At 41.6% G+C, this 18311-nt stretch overlaps 1 protein-coding gene across 7 annotated transcripts in view; it reads left to right on the top strand.

The window, feature by feature from the left end:
- LOC123744681 (uncharacterized) overlaps positions 1 to 18311 on the top strand; it is an 81612-nt gene that overhangs the window by 43629 nt on the left and 19672 nt on the right. For all 7 annotated transcript variants that reach the window (XR_014378840.1, XR_014378841.1, XM_082956098.1 and 4 more), the window contains 4 exons: positions 1489 to 1646; positions 1813 to 2001; positions 2892 to 2981; positions 3119 to 3208. Coding sequence is in view for 5 of the 7 variants with exons in the window: in XM_082956098.1 (XP_082812224.1) it covers positions 1489 to 1646; positions 1813 to 2001; positions 2892 to 2981; positions 3119 to 3208 (527 nt within the window). In the remaining 2 variants the exon portion in view is untranslated. The remainder of the gene's footprint in view (positions 1 to 1488; positions 1647 to 1812; positions 2002 to 2891; positions 2982 to 3118; positions 3209 to 18311) is intronic.

Below are 18311 nucleotides of genomic sequence, written 5' to 3'. Positions count from 1 at the left end.
CATTTTGCAATATTCTAAGTACATAGCCCAGGCATCACGGGCTCGCTATTTAGACACCCGGCAAGTTTAGCACTCACCATAATCATATTTACTATTATAAAAGTTTCATTACCTTTTGTTGTCTTCGTCAGAATACACACCCAGGACTGCTACTTCAATAACAAATGTTGGTTTGGTCCAAAATAATCCATCGTTATATCCGAATAGCGGCGTTTTGTTCGTGCGTTCCAGACACTATCCGAAATAGTAAAGAAGTGTCACGCGCATGGCGCAATTCGTGACAATAAAATTCTAAGTATTCCATTACCGTACTTCGAAGCATGTCAACCGCTGTTTAAAATCAATTTTTACGACATTTTTCTCGTAGAAAAGCGATAATATTCCGACAGGGAATCTCCTTTTCGGCAAACAGAGGAAAAAATCCCAAAGGCGGGGGCGGTCGGGGTCACGCGCATAAGCCAGTGTCTCTTGATCGGCCACTTGAGAAAGGCGATAATGTGTTTCAGCCTGGGGCTGGAATGACGACATTCTGTTTTTTCCCGTGCTCTGAGAGCCTATGGAAGACGTGGGAAGTGTCACGTTAGAGCAGAGATCCTTAGTAAATGATAGAGATGGAAAAGAAGTTCAACAAATGGTCAGACAGGCCACTTCCTGTAAAGGAATCTCTCAGGTTTTGACCTGCCATTTGAGTTCTGTTATACTCACAGACACCATTCAAACAGTTTTAGAAAATTTAGGGTGTTTTCTATCCATATGTAATAAGTATATGCATATTCTAGTTACTGGGTAGGAGTGGTAACCAGATTAAATCGGGTATGTTTTTTATCCAGCCGTGTCAATGCTGCCCCCTAGCCCTAACAGGTTAATCAACCCCTGTGTGTTTCAATGGCATAGGCTTAAAGGTAATTCAACACATCAGGTATCCACTTCCTGTCAGAAAATGTCTCAGGGTTTTGCCTGCCAAATGAGTTCTGTTATACTCACAGACACCATTCAAACAGTTTTAGAAACTTTAGGGTGTTTTCTATCCATATATAATAAGTATATGCATATTCTAGTTACTGGGTAGGATTAATAACCAGATTAAATCGGGTACGTTTTTTTATCCAGCCGTGAAAATACTGCCCCCTAGCCCCAACAGGTTAATAGAGTGGGTTAGGTCTGCTCTATACCAAATTAGCATACCCCCTGAGTCTCTTCCCTGTTTCACACCTGGTAGTTTAGTGGATGGGACTACCAGCTCTCTGTAACCTAGAGGGCAACCAGTGGGTCCATCTCCTTTATACCTGTCTCTCTCTGTCTCTCTGTCTCTGTCTCTCTGTCTGTCTGTCTCTCTCTATCTCTCTCTCTCTCTGTCTCTCTCTCTCTCTCTCTCTCTCTCTCTTTCTCTCTCTCTCTCTCTCTCTCTCTCTCTCTCTCTCTCTCTCTCTCTCTCTCTCTCTCTCTCTCTCTCTCTCTCTCTCTCTCTCTCTCTGTCTCTCTCTCAAGGTGACTGTAAGAGGACATTTAACCCCACCCACTACAGATCGTCGGCCAACTACAGTCACCTGATGACAACAACACTGTGGGAGGAGTCAGAGGGAGCGGAGAAGCAGGTGTTTGGCTTTGACATCGTGCTCAATAAAATCGTGCAGACATACATCAAGGTAGGTTGCTTTACTGTGTGTGTGTGTGTGTGTGTGTGTGTGTGTGTGTGTGTGTGTGTGTGTGTGTGTGTGTGTGTGTGTGTGTGTGTGTGTGCGTGCGTGCGTGCGTGCGTGTGTGTGTGGCATATTACTCTCCCCATATCTTCCTGTTTCTTCCCCTCTTCAGATGAAGAACAACCAGAACCAGGTGTGTTGGTTGTTGGAGAAGGTGGGTCGGGACACCTCCTGTCAAGAGGGCTTCAGAACCTTCCAGCAGTTCCTGGACAACCAGCAGTACACACGCAACGGCATCCTGCGTTACGAGAAGATGTTTGGGGCAGGATACGTCAGCACTGGCGGACCCAGCACTACCAAGGTAGGGGGGAGTCCTGCACACACTCACACGGGCATACACACAGTCACGCATGCACACACACATAGCCAACATAGGTTTGGGACATCAAGACCCATAGTAGAAAGGTTGTTTTTTTCCTATGGACAGATGGATATGTGAACCATGACAAAGTTGAATAAAAATCACTGAAACATGGAAGGACAACACACTGGAGAGGCTGTGTAGTTACTGTTTAGACAGGGTTACACAGACTGCTGAAACATGGAAGGACAACACACTGGAGAGGCTGTGTAGTTACTGTTTAGACTGGGTTACACAGACTGCTGAAACATGGAAGGACAACACACTGGAGAGGCTGTAGTTACTGTTTAGACTGGGTTACACAGACTGCTGAAACATGGAAGGACAACACACTGGAGAGGCCGTAGTTACTGTTTAGACAGGGTTACACAGACTGCTGAAACATGGAAGGACAACACACTGGAGAGGCTGTAGTTACTGTTTAGACAGGGTTACACAGACTGCTGAAACATGGAAGGACAACACACTGGAGAGGCTGTGTAGTTACTGTTTAGACTGGGTTACACAGACTGCTGAAACATGGAAGGACAACACACTGGAGAGGCTGTAGTTACTGTTTAGACAGGGTTACACAGACTGCTGAAACATGGAAGGACAACACACTGGAGAGGCTGTGTAGTTATTGTTTAGACTGGGTTACACAGACTGCTGAAATATGGAAGGACAACACACTGTAGAGGCTGTGTAGTTACTGTTTAGACTGGGTTACACAGACTGCCACGGTACTGTGCTCTTTTGGCCTTCTCTATATACAAATACCAGACATGTGTGTGTAGTTATTATTGGAATGGGCTTGACACTTTCTGTTTTTTAACTTTGTGGTAAAAAAGGAGTTTGTGGACCTGCTGAACTTGAAGCCTGGGATGAAGGTGCTGGATGTGGGGTGTGGCATCGGTGGCGGAAACTTCTACATGGCAAAGGTCAGCCCAAGTGACATTAGTATATAGGAGAAATGGTCCAGTCCACTATATGCACATTCACATTATAAACAATAGGATCGGGTTAGGTCATATATCCCAATGATGATTATGATCGTGATGACAATGATGTTCTGCAGGCCTTCGGCGTGGAGGTGTTGGGCCTGGACCTGTCAGCCAACATGGTGGATATCGCCATAGAGAGGGCCATGGAGGAGAAGCTTCCATCGGTGAGTCTGATTGGTCCCCGTCATCAGTTGAATAAGATCATGTTGCTGCTCTCATCTGGACCTTGAAGTGTTTGATGATGAAACAGTTGTCCCATTCCTTCAAGTTATTTCTGTGTGTTTCACATACTAGGTTAGGGTTGGTGGGTCTACAATGAGAAACATACCAGGTTAGGGTTAGGGTTGGTGGGTCTACAATGAGAAACATACTAGGTTAGGGTTACTAGGTCTACAATGAGAAAAATACTAGGTTAGGGTTGGTGGGTCTACAATGAGAAACATACTAGGTTAGGGTTAGTGGGTCTACAATGAGAAACATACTAGGTTAGAGTTACTAGGTCTACAATGAGAAACATACTAGGTTAGGGTTACTAGGTCTACAATGAGAAACATACTAGGTTAGGGTTAGGGTTGGTGGGTCTACAATGAGAAACATACTAGGTTAGGGTTACTAGGTCTACAATGAAAAACATACTAGGTTAGGGTTACTAGGTCTACAATGAGAAACATACTAGGTTAGGGTTAGGGTTGGTGGGTCTACAATGAGAAACATACTACGTTAGGGTTAGGGTTGGTGGGTTTACAATGAGAAACATACTAGGTTAGGGTTACTAGGTCTACAGTGAGAAACATACTAGGTTAGGGTTACTAGGTCTGCAATGAGAAACATACTAGGTTAGAGTTACTAGGTCTACAATGAGAAACATACTAGGTTAGGGTTACTAGGTCTACAATGAGAAACATACAAGGTTAGAGTTACTAGGTCTACAATGAGAAACATACTAGGTTAGGGTTACTATGTTTACAATGAGAAACATACTAGGTTAAGGTTAGGGTTACTAGGTCTACAATGAGAAACATACTAGGTTAGGGTTAGAGTTAGTGGGTCTACAATGAGAAACATACTAGGTTAGGGTTAGGGTTAGTGGGTTTACAATGAGAAACATACTAGGTTAGGGTTACTAGGTCTACAATGAGAAACATACTAGGTTAGGGTTAGGGTTAGTGGGTTTACAATGAGAAACATACTAGGTTAGAGTTGCTAGGTCTACAATGAGAAACATACTAGGTAAGGGTTACTAGGTCTACAATGAGAAACATACTAGGTTAGGGTTACTAGGTCTACAATGAGAAACATACTAGGTTAGAGTTACTAGGTCTACAATGAGAAACATACTAGGTTAGGGTTAGGGTTACTAGGTTTACAATGAGAAACATACTAGGTTAGAGTTACTAGGTCTACAATGAGAAACATACTAGGTTAGGGTTACTAGGTTTACAATGAGAAACATACTAGGTTAGAGTTACTAGGTCTAAAATGAGAAACATACTAGGTTAGAGTTAGGGTTGGTGGGTTTACAATGAGAAACATACTAGGTTAGGGTTAGGGTTGGTGGGTTTACAATGAGAAACATACTAGGTTAGGGTTACTAGGTTTACAATGGGAAACATACTAGGTTAGAGTTACTAGGTCTACAATGAGAAACATACTAGGTTAGGGTTACTAGGTTTACAATGAGAAACAAACTAGGTTAGAGTTACTAGGTCTACAATGAGAAACATACTAGGTTAGGGTTAGGGATGGTGGGTTTACAATGAGAAACATACCAGGTTAGAGTTACTAGGTCTATAATGAGAAACATACAAGGTTAGAGTTACTAGGTCTACAATGAGAAACATACTAGGTTAGAGTTACTAGGTCTACAATTGGAAACATACTAGGTTAGGGTTAGGGTTGGTGGGTTTACAATGAGAAACATTCTAGGTTAGGGTTAGGGTTGTTGGGTTTACAATGAGAAACATATTAGGTTAGGGTTAGGGTTAGTGGGTTTACAATGAGAAACATACTAGGTTAGGGTTACTAGGTTTACAATGAGAAACATACTAGGTTAGAGTTACTAGGTCTACAATGAGAAACATACTAGGTTAGGGTTACTAGGTTTACAATAAGAAATATACTAGGTTAGAGTTACTAGGTCTACAATGAGAAACATACCAGGTTAGGGTTAGGGTTGGTGGGTTTACAATGAGAAACATACCAGGTTAGAGTTACTAGGTCTGCAATGAGAAACATACTAGGTTAGAGTTACTAGGTCTACAATGAGAAACATACTAGGTTAGGGTTAGGGTTGGTGGGTTTACAATGAGAAACATACTAGGTTAGGGTTAGGGTTGGTGGGTTTACAATGAGAAACATACTAGGTTAAGGTTAGGGTTAGTGGGTTTACAATGAGAAACATACTAGGTTAGGGTTAGTGGGTTTACAATGAGAAACATACTAGGTTAGGGTTGCTAGGTCTACAATGAGAAACATACTAGGTTAGGGTTAGGGTTGGTGGGTTTACAATGAGAAACATACTAGGTTAAGGTTAGGGTTAGTGGGTTTACAATGAGAAACATACTAGGTTAGTGTTAGTGGGTTTACAATGAGAAACATACTAGGTTAGGGTTACTAGGTCTACAATGAGAAACATACTAGGTTAGAGTTACTAGGTCTACAATGAGAAACATACTAGTGTCGTGTCTTTGGGGTACCATTAAACTGAAGACATGTTTATCAATTAACTCCCTGTAATTATTATCACGCGATTAAACTGATTAATCGTTTAATTGTAATTAACTAGGAGATCGGGGCACCAAGGAGAATATTCAGATTACAAAGCTATAATTTTCCTAATATAACTTTCCTATATTATAATATTATATTCTATTATAGTATAGGCCGATTATCTTCTGGTTTAAATGGTGTATTTTACCTCGAGTCCAGTCTCATTCCAAACGTCGTAAATTGTTGCATCTGCACGAACCCAGTCTTTACTAAAATCATCCATACATCAATTGTCTTAAAATCATTTATTTACTACACTAAGTCATTAACAGAAAACATACAAACAGTAATTATCGTCACAAAGGATTGGTATAGTAATGTGCCCTAATGGCTAACAGGCATGGCTGGTCTGTTAGACAATGGGTCATAAACGGTCAGCTGAGAAGGTACACAGAGTTCATTAATATTAACAATTGACAATTGAACGCTCACTCATTCGGGAACAATTGCAATCAATATATATTTACGCTCAGTGTGTCGTCGGGATCCTTGTTCGAGCGTCGTTCTGATGGAGAGTTCTCTCTCTCTCTCTCTCTCGGTTAGGATGGATCTTTCAAAGCGACATTCATTAATGTCGTTATAGAATGGATGTTTCGTTGGTCTTCGCGTTCAATGATATAATTTCCTTAGCTGCAGACTAATAATTAATATCAAAGACTTGTTCTTATTCTGTCGGTATCAATAGTCTAAAAGTTAACCACGTGGTATGGTTCATTTTCAGTAGAGGAATTGGATGGTAAAACCTATTGGCCATGGAGTGGAGGCCTGGTCTCGAGAAATGTAGCTCAGGGTATAGTTTTATAGTGACCCTTGAACAGGCTTGTCAAATGACGCCTGGTCCTGTCTGTGTCCCTTGGGGGCGTGCCGATGGCTGAGTGAAGCTTGGTACAGAAATCCAATTCTATCACATTAACATCAGTACATAGCATCTCAATGTATTACAAATAGCTTTATCCTTATTAATACATTTTATACAACCATTATGATGCAAGTCTCAAGCTGAGGCTATTATATAAACAGTTTTATGGTAATATGGCTATATTGTCTCTTCTGAGTATCACAAAATGGTACCAAGCGGACCAGTTCGTAGCTGGATTCTTCACCAATCTTCCATACCTTCTCCAGAACACAAATGTCATTCGGTTCCCCAATTCTGTGAGTTGGAAGAATTTCCTGTGTCTCTCTATGGGCCATGTGGCCAGAGACTCTCCTGGAATTTTACCACTCCTTCACACAGGCACTGGGTGGGGGAAGGTAGGTTGGGGATGGTGCAAAAGGGGAGGGGGTCAACTGTCCTCCCTGTACCAAAAGAGGCCAACGTCATGACACTAGGTTAGAGTTACTAGGTCTACAATGAGAAACATACTAGGTTAGGGTTAGGGTTGGTGGGTTTACAATGAGAAACATACTAGGTTAGGGTTAGGGTTGGTGGGTTTACAATGAGAAACATACTAGGTTAGGGTTAGTGGGTTTACAATGAGAAACATACTAGGTTAGAGTTACTAGGTCTACAATGAGAAACATACAAGGTTAGAGTTACTAGGTCTACAATGAGAAACATACTAGGTTAGAGTTACTAGGTCTACAATGAGAAACATACTAGGTTAGGATTAGGGTTGGTGGGTTTACAATGAGAAACATACTAGGTTAGGGTTAGGGTTGGTGGGTTTACAATGAGAAACATACTAGGTTAGGGTTACTAGGTCTACAATGAGAAACATACTAGGTTAGAGTTGCTACGTCTACAATGAGAAACATACTAGGTTAGGGTTACTAGGTCTACAATGACAAACATACTAGGTTAGGGTTACTAGGTCTACAATGACAAACATACTAGGTTAGAGTTACTAGGTCTACAATGAGAAACATACTAGGTTAGGGTTAGGGTTACTAGGTTTACAATGAGAAACATACTAGGTTAGAGTTACTAGGTCTACAATGAGAAACATACTAGGTTAGGGTTACTAGGTTTACAATGAGAAACATACTAGGTTAGAGTTACTAGGTCTACAATGAGAAACATACTAGGTTAGGGTTAGGGTTGGTGGGTTTACAATGAGAAACATACTAGGTTAGAGTTACTAGGTCTACAATGAGAAACATACTAGGTTAGAGTTACTAGGTCTACAATGAGAAACATACTAGGTTAGGGTTACTAGGTCTACAATGAGAAACATACTAGGTTAGAGTTACTAGGTCTACAATGAGAAACATACTAGGTTAGGGTTAGGGTTGGTGGGTTTACAATGAGAAACATACTAGGTTAGGGTTAGGATTGGTGGGTTTACAATGAGAAACATACTAGGTTAGGGTTAGGGTTGGTGGGTTTACAATGAGAAACATACCAGGTTAGAGTTACTAGGTCTGCAATGAGAAACATACTAGGTTAGAGTTACTAGGTCTACAATGAGAAACATACTAGGTTAGGGTTAGGGTTGGTGGGTTTACAATGAGAAACATACTAGGTTAGGGTTAGGGTTGGTGGGTTTACAATGAGAAACATACTAGGTTAAGGTTAGGGTTAGTGGGTTTACAATGAGAAACATACTAGGTTAGGGTTAGTGGGTTTACAATGAGAAATATACTAGTGTCGTGTCTTTGGGGTACCATTAAACTGAAGACATGTTTATCAATTAACTCCCTGTAATTATTATCACGCGATTAAACTGATTAATCGTTTAATTGTAATTAACTAGGAGATCGGGGCACCAAGGAGAATATTCAGATTGCAAAGCTATAATTTTCCTAATATAACTTTCCTATATTATAATATTATATTCTATTATAGTATAGGCCGATTATCTTCTGGTTTAAATGGTGTATTTTACCTCGAGTCCAGTCTCATTCCAAACGTCGTAAATTGTTGCATCTGCACGAACCCAGTCTTTACTAAAATCATCCATACATCAATTGTCTTAAAATCATTTATTTACTACACTAAGTCATTAACAGAAAACATACAAACAGTAATTATCGTCACAAAGGATTGGTATAGTAATGTGCCCTAATGGCTAACAGGCATGGCTGGTCTGTTAGACAATGGGTCATAAACGGTCAGCTGAGAAGGTACACAGAGTTCATTAATATTAACAATTGACAATTGAACGCTCACTCATTCGGGAACAATTGCAATCAATATATATTTACGCTCAGTGTGTCGTCGGGATCCTTGTTCGAGCGTCGTTCTGATGGAGAGTTCTCTCTCTCTCTCTCTCTCTCTCTCTCGGTTAGGATGGATCTTTCAAAGCGACATTCATTAATGTCGTTATAGAATGGATGTTTCGTTGGTCTTCGCGTTCAATGATATAATTTACTTAGCTGCAGACTAATAATTAATATCAAAGACTTGTTCTTATTCTGTCGGTATCAATAGTCTAAAAGTTAACCACGTGGTATGGTTCACTTTCAGTAGAGGAATTGGATGGTAAAACCTATTGGCCATGGAGTGGAGGCCTGGTCTCGAGAAATGTAGCTCAGGGTATAGTTTTATAGTGACCCTTGAACAGGCTTGTCAAATGACGCCTGGTCCTGTCTGTGTCCCTTGGGGGCGTGCCGATGGCTGAGTGAAGCTTGGTACAGAAATCCAATTCTATCACATTAACATCAGTACATAGCATCTCAATGTATTACAAATAGCTTTATCCTTATTAATACATTTTATACAACCATTATGATGCAAGTCTCAAGCTGAGGCTATTATATAAACAGTTTTATGGTAATATGGCTATATTGTCTCTTCTGAGTATCACAAAATGGTACCAAGCGGACCAGTTCGTAGCTGGATTCTTCACCAATCTTCCATACCTTCTCCAGAACACAAATGTCATTCGGTTCCCCAATTCTGTGAGTTGGAAGAATTTCCTGTGTCTCTCTATGGGCCATGTGGCCAGAGACTCTCCTGGAATTTTACCACTCCTTCACACAGGCACTGGGTGGGGGAAGGTAGGTTGGGGATGGTGCAAAAGGGGAGGGGGTCAACTGTCCTCCCTGTACCAAAAGAGGCCAACGTCATGACACTAGGTTAGAGTTACTAGGTCTACAATGAGAAACATACTAGGTTAGGGTTAGGGTTGGTGGGTTTACAATGAGAAACATACTAGGTTAGGGTTAGGGTTGGTGGGTTTACAATGAGAAACATACTAGGTTAGGGTTAGTGGGTTTACAATGAGAAACATACTAGGTTAGAGTTACTAGGTCTACAATGAGAAACATACAAGGTTAGAGTTACTTGGTCTACAATGAGAAACATACTAGGTTAGAGTTACTAGGTCTACAATGAGAAACATACTAGGTTAGGATTAGGGTTGGTGGGTTTACAATGAGAAACATACTAGGTTAGGGTTAGGGTTGGTGGGTTTACAATGAGAAACATACTAGGTTAGGGTTACTAGGTCTACAATGAGAAACATACTAGGTTAGAGTTGCTACGTCTACAATGAGAAACATACTAGGTTAGGGTTACTAGGTCTACAATGACAAACATACTAGGTTAGGGTTACTAGGTCTACAATGAGAAACATACTAGGTTAGAGTTACTAGGTCTACAATGAGAAACATACTAGGTTAGGGTTAGTGTTACTAGGTTTACAATGAGAAACATACTAGGTTAGAGTTACTAGGTCTACAATGAGAAACATACTAGGTTAGGGTTACTAGGTTTACAATGAGAAACATACTAGGTTAGAGTTACTAGGTCTACAATGAGAAACATACTAGGTTAGGGTTAGGGTTGGTGGGTTTACAATGAGAAACATACTAGGTTAGAGTTACTAGGTCTACAATGAGAAACATACTAGGTTAGAGTTACTAGGTCTACAATGAGAAACATACTAGGTTAGGGTTACTAGGTCTACAATGAGAAACATACTAGGTTAGAGTTACTAGGTCTACAATGAGAAACATACTAGGTTAGGGTTAGGGTTGGTGGGTTTACAATGAGAAACATACTAGGTTAGAGTTACTAGGTCTACAATGAGAAACATACTAGGTTAGGGTTAGGGTTACTAGGTTTACAATGAGAAACATACTAGGTTAGAGTTACTACGTCTACAATGAGAAACATACTAGGTTAGGGTTACTAGGTTTACAATGAGAAACATACTAGGTTAGAGTTACTAGGTCTACAATGAGAAACATACTAGGTTAGGGTTAGGGTTGGTGGGTTTACAATGAGAAACATACAAGGTTAGGGTTAGGGTTGGTGGGTTTACAATGAGAAACATACTAGGTTAGGGTTAGTGGGTTTACAATGAGAAACATACTAGGTTAGAGTTACTAGGTCTACAATGAGAAACATACAAGGTTAGAGTTACTAGGTCTACAATGAGAAACATACTAGGTTAGAGTTACTAGGTCTACAATGAGAAACATACTAGGTTAGGGTTAGGGTTGGTGGGTTTACAATGAGAAACATACTAGGTTAGAGTTACTAGGTCTACAATGAGAAACATACTAGGTTAGAGTTAGGGTTGGTGGGTTTACAATGAGAAACATACTAGGTTAGGGTTACTAGGTCTACAATGAGAAACATACTAGGTTAGGATTAGGGTTGGTGGGTTTACAATGAGAAACATACTAGGTTAGGGTTAGGGTTGGTGGGTTTACAATGAGAAACATACTAGGTTAGGGTTACTAGGTCTACAATGAGAAACATACTAGGTTAGAGTTGCTACGTCTACAATGAGAAACATACTAGGTTAGGGTTACTAGGTCTACAATGACAAACATACTAGGTTAGGGTTACTAGGTCTACAATGAGAAACATACTAGGTTAGAGTTACTAGGTCTACAATGAGAAACATACTAGGTTAGGGTTAGGGTTACTAGGTTTACAATGAGAAACATACTAGGTTAGAGTTACTAGGTCTACAATGAGAAACATACTAGGTTAGGGTTACTAGGTTTACAATGAGAAACATACTAGGTTAGAGTTACTAGGTCCACAATGAGAAACATACTAGGTTAGGGTTAGGGTTGGTGGGTTTACAATGAGAAACATACTAGGTTAGAGTTACTAGGTCTACAATGAGAAACATACTAGGTTAGAGTTACTAGGTCTACAATGAGAAACATACTAGGTTAGGGTTACTAGGTCTACAATGAGAAACATACTAGGTTAGAGTTACTAGGTCTACAATGAGAAACATACTAGGTTAGGGTTAGGGTTGGTGGGTTTACAATGAGAAACATACTAGGTTAGAGTTACTAGGTCTACAATGAGAAACATACTAGGTTAGGGTTAGGGTTACTAGGTTTACAATGAGAAACATACTAGGTTAGAGTTACTACGTCTACAATGAGAAACATACTAGGTTAGGGTTACTAGGTTTACAATGAGAAACATACTAGGTTAGAGTTACTAGGTCTACAATGAGAAACATACTAGGTTAGGGTTAGGGTTGGTGGGTTTACAATGAGAAACATACTAGGTTAGGGTTAGGGTTGGTGGGTTTACAATGAGAAACATACTAGGTTAGGGTTAGTGGGTTTACAATGAGAAACATACTAGGTTAGAGTTACTAGGTCTACAATGAGAAACATACAAGGTTAGAGTTACTAGGTCTACAATGAGAAACATACTAGGTTAGAGTTACTAGGTCTACAATGAGAAACATACTAGGTTAGGGTTAGGGTTGGTGGGTTTACAATGAGAAACATACTAGGTTAGAGTTACTAGGTCTACAATGAGAAACATACTAGGTTAGAGTTAGGGTTGGTGGGTTTACAATGAGAAACATACTAGGTTAGGGTTACTAGGTCTACAATGAGAAACATACTAGGTTAGAGTTGCTACGTCTACAATGAGAAACATACTAGGTTAGGGTTACTAGGTCTACAATGAGAAACATACTAGGTTAGGGTTACTAGGTCTACAATGAGTGTTGCGTCAAAAGACAGGTATTCATATTCAAGGCGTTCAGATTTTCAACTGATTTCAAAGATAAAACACCAGCAGGGGGCGAAAGAGTGTATGCATTGTGGAACCCATCATTAGCTTGTGTTTCCCTGGGGAACATATATACTGGTGCACCTTTGTGATAGCAGGTGGTGAAATGTTTGGTGGAAAAGCATTTCACTGGAAGTCCTTCACGGAAGAGGAGACTCTCATCCATACACATTCAGCTCATTTAGGGTTCTGGAGACTCAACCGGTAGGCACATGGACATTGTTGTGTAAAATTGTTGCCAGTTAGGTGTTTATTTGTGTTGAGAATTGAGACCAATTGTCTAATTTAGTATATAGTATAATTTAGATAATATGACTACATTAAGATTATATATTTAATTTGAAATGACCTTACTTGAAGTAATGTATATTTCTTTTTGTGTTTTGCCTTTAAAGGTTATCAACCTAACTAACTAACTAATTAACTAATTAACTAACTAACTAACTGACTAAAGAAATAAAAGAAGTCAGAAGAAAATTGAGTTGTCCCTTGCGTCCTTCAGTCCTTAGAGGCCTTTTTCAAGTTTGGGCAAAGAGCTGCAGTGTGAACCATACACAACTTGACAGTTGATAACCGCGTGGCAGTGAAGACAAAAGGATTAACGGCCTGAAGTCAGGAAAGCTGTCGTCGCAGAGAGGAATATTGACTGACATCTCAACATGGCGGAGGAAGCTCTTGGAATAACAGTGAAGGAGCTGAAGCAAAAAAGAACTTTAGCTAAAAGCACTTTTACCAAGCAGGCAAACTTCCTCAGCAGAGCACATGACTAAAAGAGAACTACAAGAGGAGTTCAAGAAGCTCAAGTCGGAGGCGAGGACGGTCAGTGAGACAAATGACGAGTACAGGGCTGGCCTTCTGGCAGACATTGAAGCTGGAACCGATGAGGGTGAAGAAGCTGAACTGAGCAAGGAGAAGCAGGCTGAACTTGAGAAGACGTTCCAAGAATGCGAGGCACAATTGGATGAGGTCAAGGAGATGGTCCAGTCCAATCTATGGCCTAGATATGGCGAAAATTAGGTGAAGTCTGCAATCCATGAAGCCGAGACAGCCTGTGATGGAGTTGCTCAGATACCTGTTACCGCTGTAAACAGAGATGGCTTTGAGCTACGGTGGGATAGTGTGAAAACACAAGTCCAAAATGCAATCGCAAGCTTAGCAGAGTGAGAGATGTGGATTCCGGTGGCAGAAAAGGAAAGGCTCGGAGGGAGAGTGAAGGATCTGAAGGCATTCGGCAACAACCTTGAAGCAAGGAGGGCAGGATTTCTCACAGCACAAAGAATTGCAGGAGACGAGAGAGACAGAGGGAGAGTGCCGCAGGTGCCCATGCCAGCTCCACAACCGACACTGAGGATAAAGCCAATCTGTCTTCCCAAGTTCAGTGGGTATAAAAGGAACTTCCATCGATGGAGAAGAGACTGGGAGAGTCTGCAAAAGCAGGGGGAACCAACAGGCTCAGTCGAGGTAAAGAGGATCCAACTCATTGACAGTACAGATGAGAGGATATGCAGAGGCCTCCATTTGTCTTCTTACAACACTGCTGAGGACATGTTCAGGCTGCTGGAGAACAGATATGGAAACAAGTCTACAATTGCCTTGGAGATAATGGAGGATCTGGAGAAAATTCCTGCTTTAACCTCTATGGGCTAGAGGTTGCGTCCGGACGCTTGCGTCCCACCTACGTAACAGCCACTGGCAGCCTGTGGCGCGATTTTCAAAACGTTAAAAATCCTATTACTTCAATTTCTCAAACATATGACTATTTTACAGCTATTTAAAGACAAGACTCTCGTTAATCTAACCACACTGTCCGATTTCAAAAAGGCTTTACAACGAAAGCAAAACATTAGATTATGTCAGCAGAGTACCAAGCCAGAAATAATCAGACACCCATTTTTCAAGCCAGCATATAATGTCACCAAAACCCAGAAGACAGCTAAATGCAGCACTCACCTTTGATGATCTTCATCAGATGACAACCCTAGGACATTATGTTATACAATACATGCATGTTTTGTTCAATCAAGTTCATATTTATATCAAAAAACAGCTTTTTACATTAGCATGTGACGTTCAGAACTAGCATACCCCCCGCAAACTTCCGGGGAATTCGCTAACATTTTACTAAATTACTCACGATAAACGTTCACAAAAAGCATAACAATTATTTTAAGAATTATAGATACAGACCTCCTCTATACACTCGATATGTCCGATTTTAAAATAGCTTTTTGGTGAAAGCACATTTTGCAATATTCTAAGTACATAGCCCAGGCATCACGGGCTCGCTATTTAGACACCCGGCAAGTTTAGCACTCACCATAATCATATTTACTATTATAAAAGTTTGATTACCTTTTGTTGTCTTCGTCAGAATGCACACCCAGGACTGCTACTTCAATAACAAATGTTGGTTTGGTCCAAAATAATCCATCGTTATATCCGAATAGCGGCGTTTTGTTCGTGCGTTCCAGACACTATCCGAAATAGTAAAGAAGTGTCGTGCGCATGGCGCAATTCGTGACAATAAAATTCTAAATATTCCATTACCGTACTTCGAAGCATGTCAACCGCTGTTTAAAATCAATTTTTACGACATTTTTCTCGTAGAAAAGCGATAATATTCCGACAGGGAATCTCCTTTTCGGCAAACAGAGGAAAAAATCCCAAAGGCGGGGGCGGTCGGGTCACGCGCCTAAGCCCAGTGTCCCTTGATCGGCCACTTGAGAAAGGCGATAATGTGTTTCAGCCTGGGGCTGGAATGACGACAATCTGTTTTTTCCCGGGCTCTGAGCGCCTATGGACGACGTGGGAAGTGTCACGTTAGAGCAGAGATCCTTAGTAAATGATAGAGATGGAAAAGAAGTTCAAGAAATGGTCAGACAGGCCACTTCCTGTAAAGGAATCTCTCAGGTTTTGACCTGCCATTTGAGTTCTGTTATACTCACAGACACCATTCAAACAGTTTTAGAAAATTTAGGGTGTTTTCTATCCATATGTAATAAGTATATGCATATTCTAGTTACTGGGTAGGAGTGGTAACCAGATTAAATCGGGTATGTTTTTTATCCAGCCGTGTCAATACTGCCCCCTAGCCCTAACAGGTTAAGGGCAAATCAGCCTAGAAAAGTTATCGACATGATCCAAACTATAGAGAAGGCCCTGGATGACCTCACGGAGATTGGAAACACAGGAGCCATCAACAACCCTCTAGTGATCAGATCCATAGAAAGCAAGTTACCTCACGACATCAAGAGAGAGTGGCTTGTCTTCATAGTTAATCCGAGGAATAATGTCACACCAGATAATCACTTTGAGAACCTTCTTAAATTCCTGAAAACACAAGAGGAAATTCTTGAAAAACTGGAGCAGCTGGGAGTGAGTGAAAGGCCAGAAAAGAGAAATGCTTGCATGGAGAGGAAATATGCGTCCACGCGGTCCACAACGAAAGGAGGCTGTGTTGTGTGTGGTGATGAAAAGCACAGAGAAAATATATTCTTTTGCAAGCGTTTCAAGGAACTGAAGCCGGTGGAAAAGTTGGCTGCTGTAGAAAAGCTGGGGGCCTGCAAGAGGTGCTTGGTCTGTCATGGAGAAGATGATGAATGCAAAGAGACATACCTGTGCAGGAACAGAAACTGTAAAAAAGACCACCATTTCTTTCTATGCCTGAAGGGAGACTTCAGGATGAGTGACTCAGAAAGAAGACAATTCAATGTGAGAAGGCATACGCGGACTGAGGAGCAGGAAGAATTTGTATCTAAACTCTCCCCAGAGATGGCGAACAAATTCAAGAGAGCGTTCACCATCACCGCAAAGACAAACTGTGGTGAAAAGATCCAGCTTGGAGAGATTGTGTCAGGTGCAGTAGAAGAATTGCCAGTTATCCTAATGCTGCTCGAGGTAACTGCCAATGCAGGACAAAAAATTGGAACCCTGATCGACTTGGCATCAGACACAAATGATATCACCCACAGAGCTGCCAGGAGATTAAATCTTCGAAGTGAAAACATCACTTTAGTCGTCCATGGAGTTGGGGGGATGGCCATGAAGGTTAAAACCAGAAGATATCTCCTCAGAGTGAGGGTCAAAATGCCTAGAGGCACAGAAAGAGCCCATGAGCTTGTCTGCTATGGTTTGAATGAAATTGCCAACATCCACAGAGTCATCAAACCTGAGCAACTCAAGAAGTTCTTCCCAGAAGTCAGTCTAGGAGATCTGAGGAGACCGGAGAGCATTGAGCTACTGATAAGCCACCGCGAAGGAAGACTTGCTCCGCAAAGAGTGAAGGTGATTGGAGACCTTGTCTTATGGGAGAGCCCGCTAGGAAAGATTGTTGGTGGAGCACATCCAGATCTGTTTGAAGAAGTCGATATGGCCGCGCACAGGTCTGGAACGCACTTTTCTCGATCCATGAGAGCAACCGCTGTCAAGTATCAAGAGATAATTAAAACACAAGAGTTCACAGCTGAAACCAAAAGCACAGTTGCTCGCAGAGAGTTCTTGGATTGGTGGAAATGGGATAGCATTGGAGCAGCTTGCGAACCGAAGTGTGGAGGATGCCGGTGCGGCAATTGTCAACCAGGAGGCAAGGAAATTACTCTGAGTGAGGAAAGGGAGCTGGAGATCATAAGGAAAGGCCTCACGTACATCAAAGCAGATGCTCACAGCGATGAACCGCACTGGGACACAAAATACCCCTGGATTCAAGATCCAAGTTCCCTTCCCTACAACAGGAGTGGGGTTGAAGCCACCTTCTTAAGAACAGAAAAACAACTCAAGAAAGAGCCAGAGTGGAAAATGGCATACACAGCTCAAGTGCATGAAATGGTGGAGAGAAGAGCAGCAAAGAAACTCACCAAAGAGATGATCGCCAGCTGGAAAGGACCAGTATGGTATGTCAGCCACTTGGTGGCGCCAAACCCACACTCTGTCACAACACCTGTGCTACTGGTATGGAACAGCAGCCAGAAGTTTAAAGGGGTCAGCATGAATGACCTGCTGCTGAAAGGGCCTGATGTCCTCAATCCCATCCGAGCAGTACTACTCAGGTTCAGAAGAGGTGTCCATGCTGCTCTTGGCGACATCAGGAAGATGTACAATTCGGTGTGGTTAGAAAACCTGGAGATGCATCTCCACAGATTTCTCTGGAGAAACACTGAGGAGGAAGAGATTGAAGAGTATGCCATCACCAGAGTCAACATTGGCGATCGACCAGCAGGGTGCATTGCACAACTGGCCATGAGAGAGACAGCAAAACTGCCCATGTTCGCTCACCTGGAGGAGGAACGTAGGATCCTTGAAGAGGATGCCTATGTCGATGACATCCTGACTTCCCATAATGACTTACAAAAGCTGGACAAGGACACCAAAGGAGTTGAAGAGATCCTGAGGACAGGCGGATTTTTCGTCAAACCCTGGGTCCGGTCAGGCCAAAGTGGGAGGCAGGAGGTCGTACCAGGAGAACAAGGAGCGGTGTCAGGCACAGTACTTATTCTCCCAAACCAGATGAGGAAAGGAGACAATAAAGCCCTTGGAGTTGGATACCTTGTTGAAGA

The sequence above is a fragment of the Salmo salar genome, chromosome 09 (assembly GCF_965601325.2).
Source record: "Salmo salar chromosome 09, fSalSal1, whole genome shotgun sequence".
Taxonomy (NCBI): domain Eukaryota; kingdom Metazoa; phylum Chordata; class Actinopteri; order Salmoniformes; family Salmonidae; genus Salmo; species Salmo salar.
Note: the sequence above shows the minus strand (reverse complement) of the source record. Positions and strands in the feature narration are given on the sequence as shown.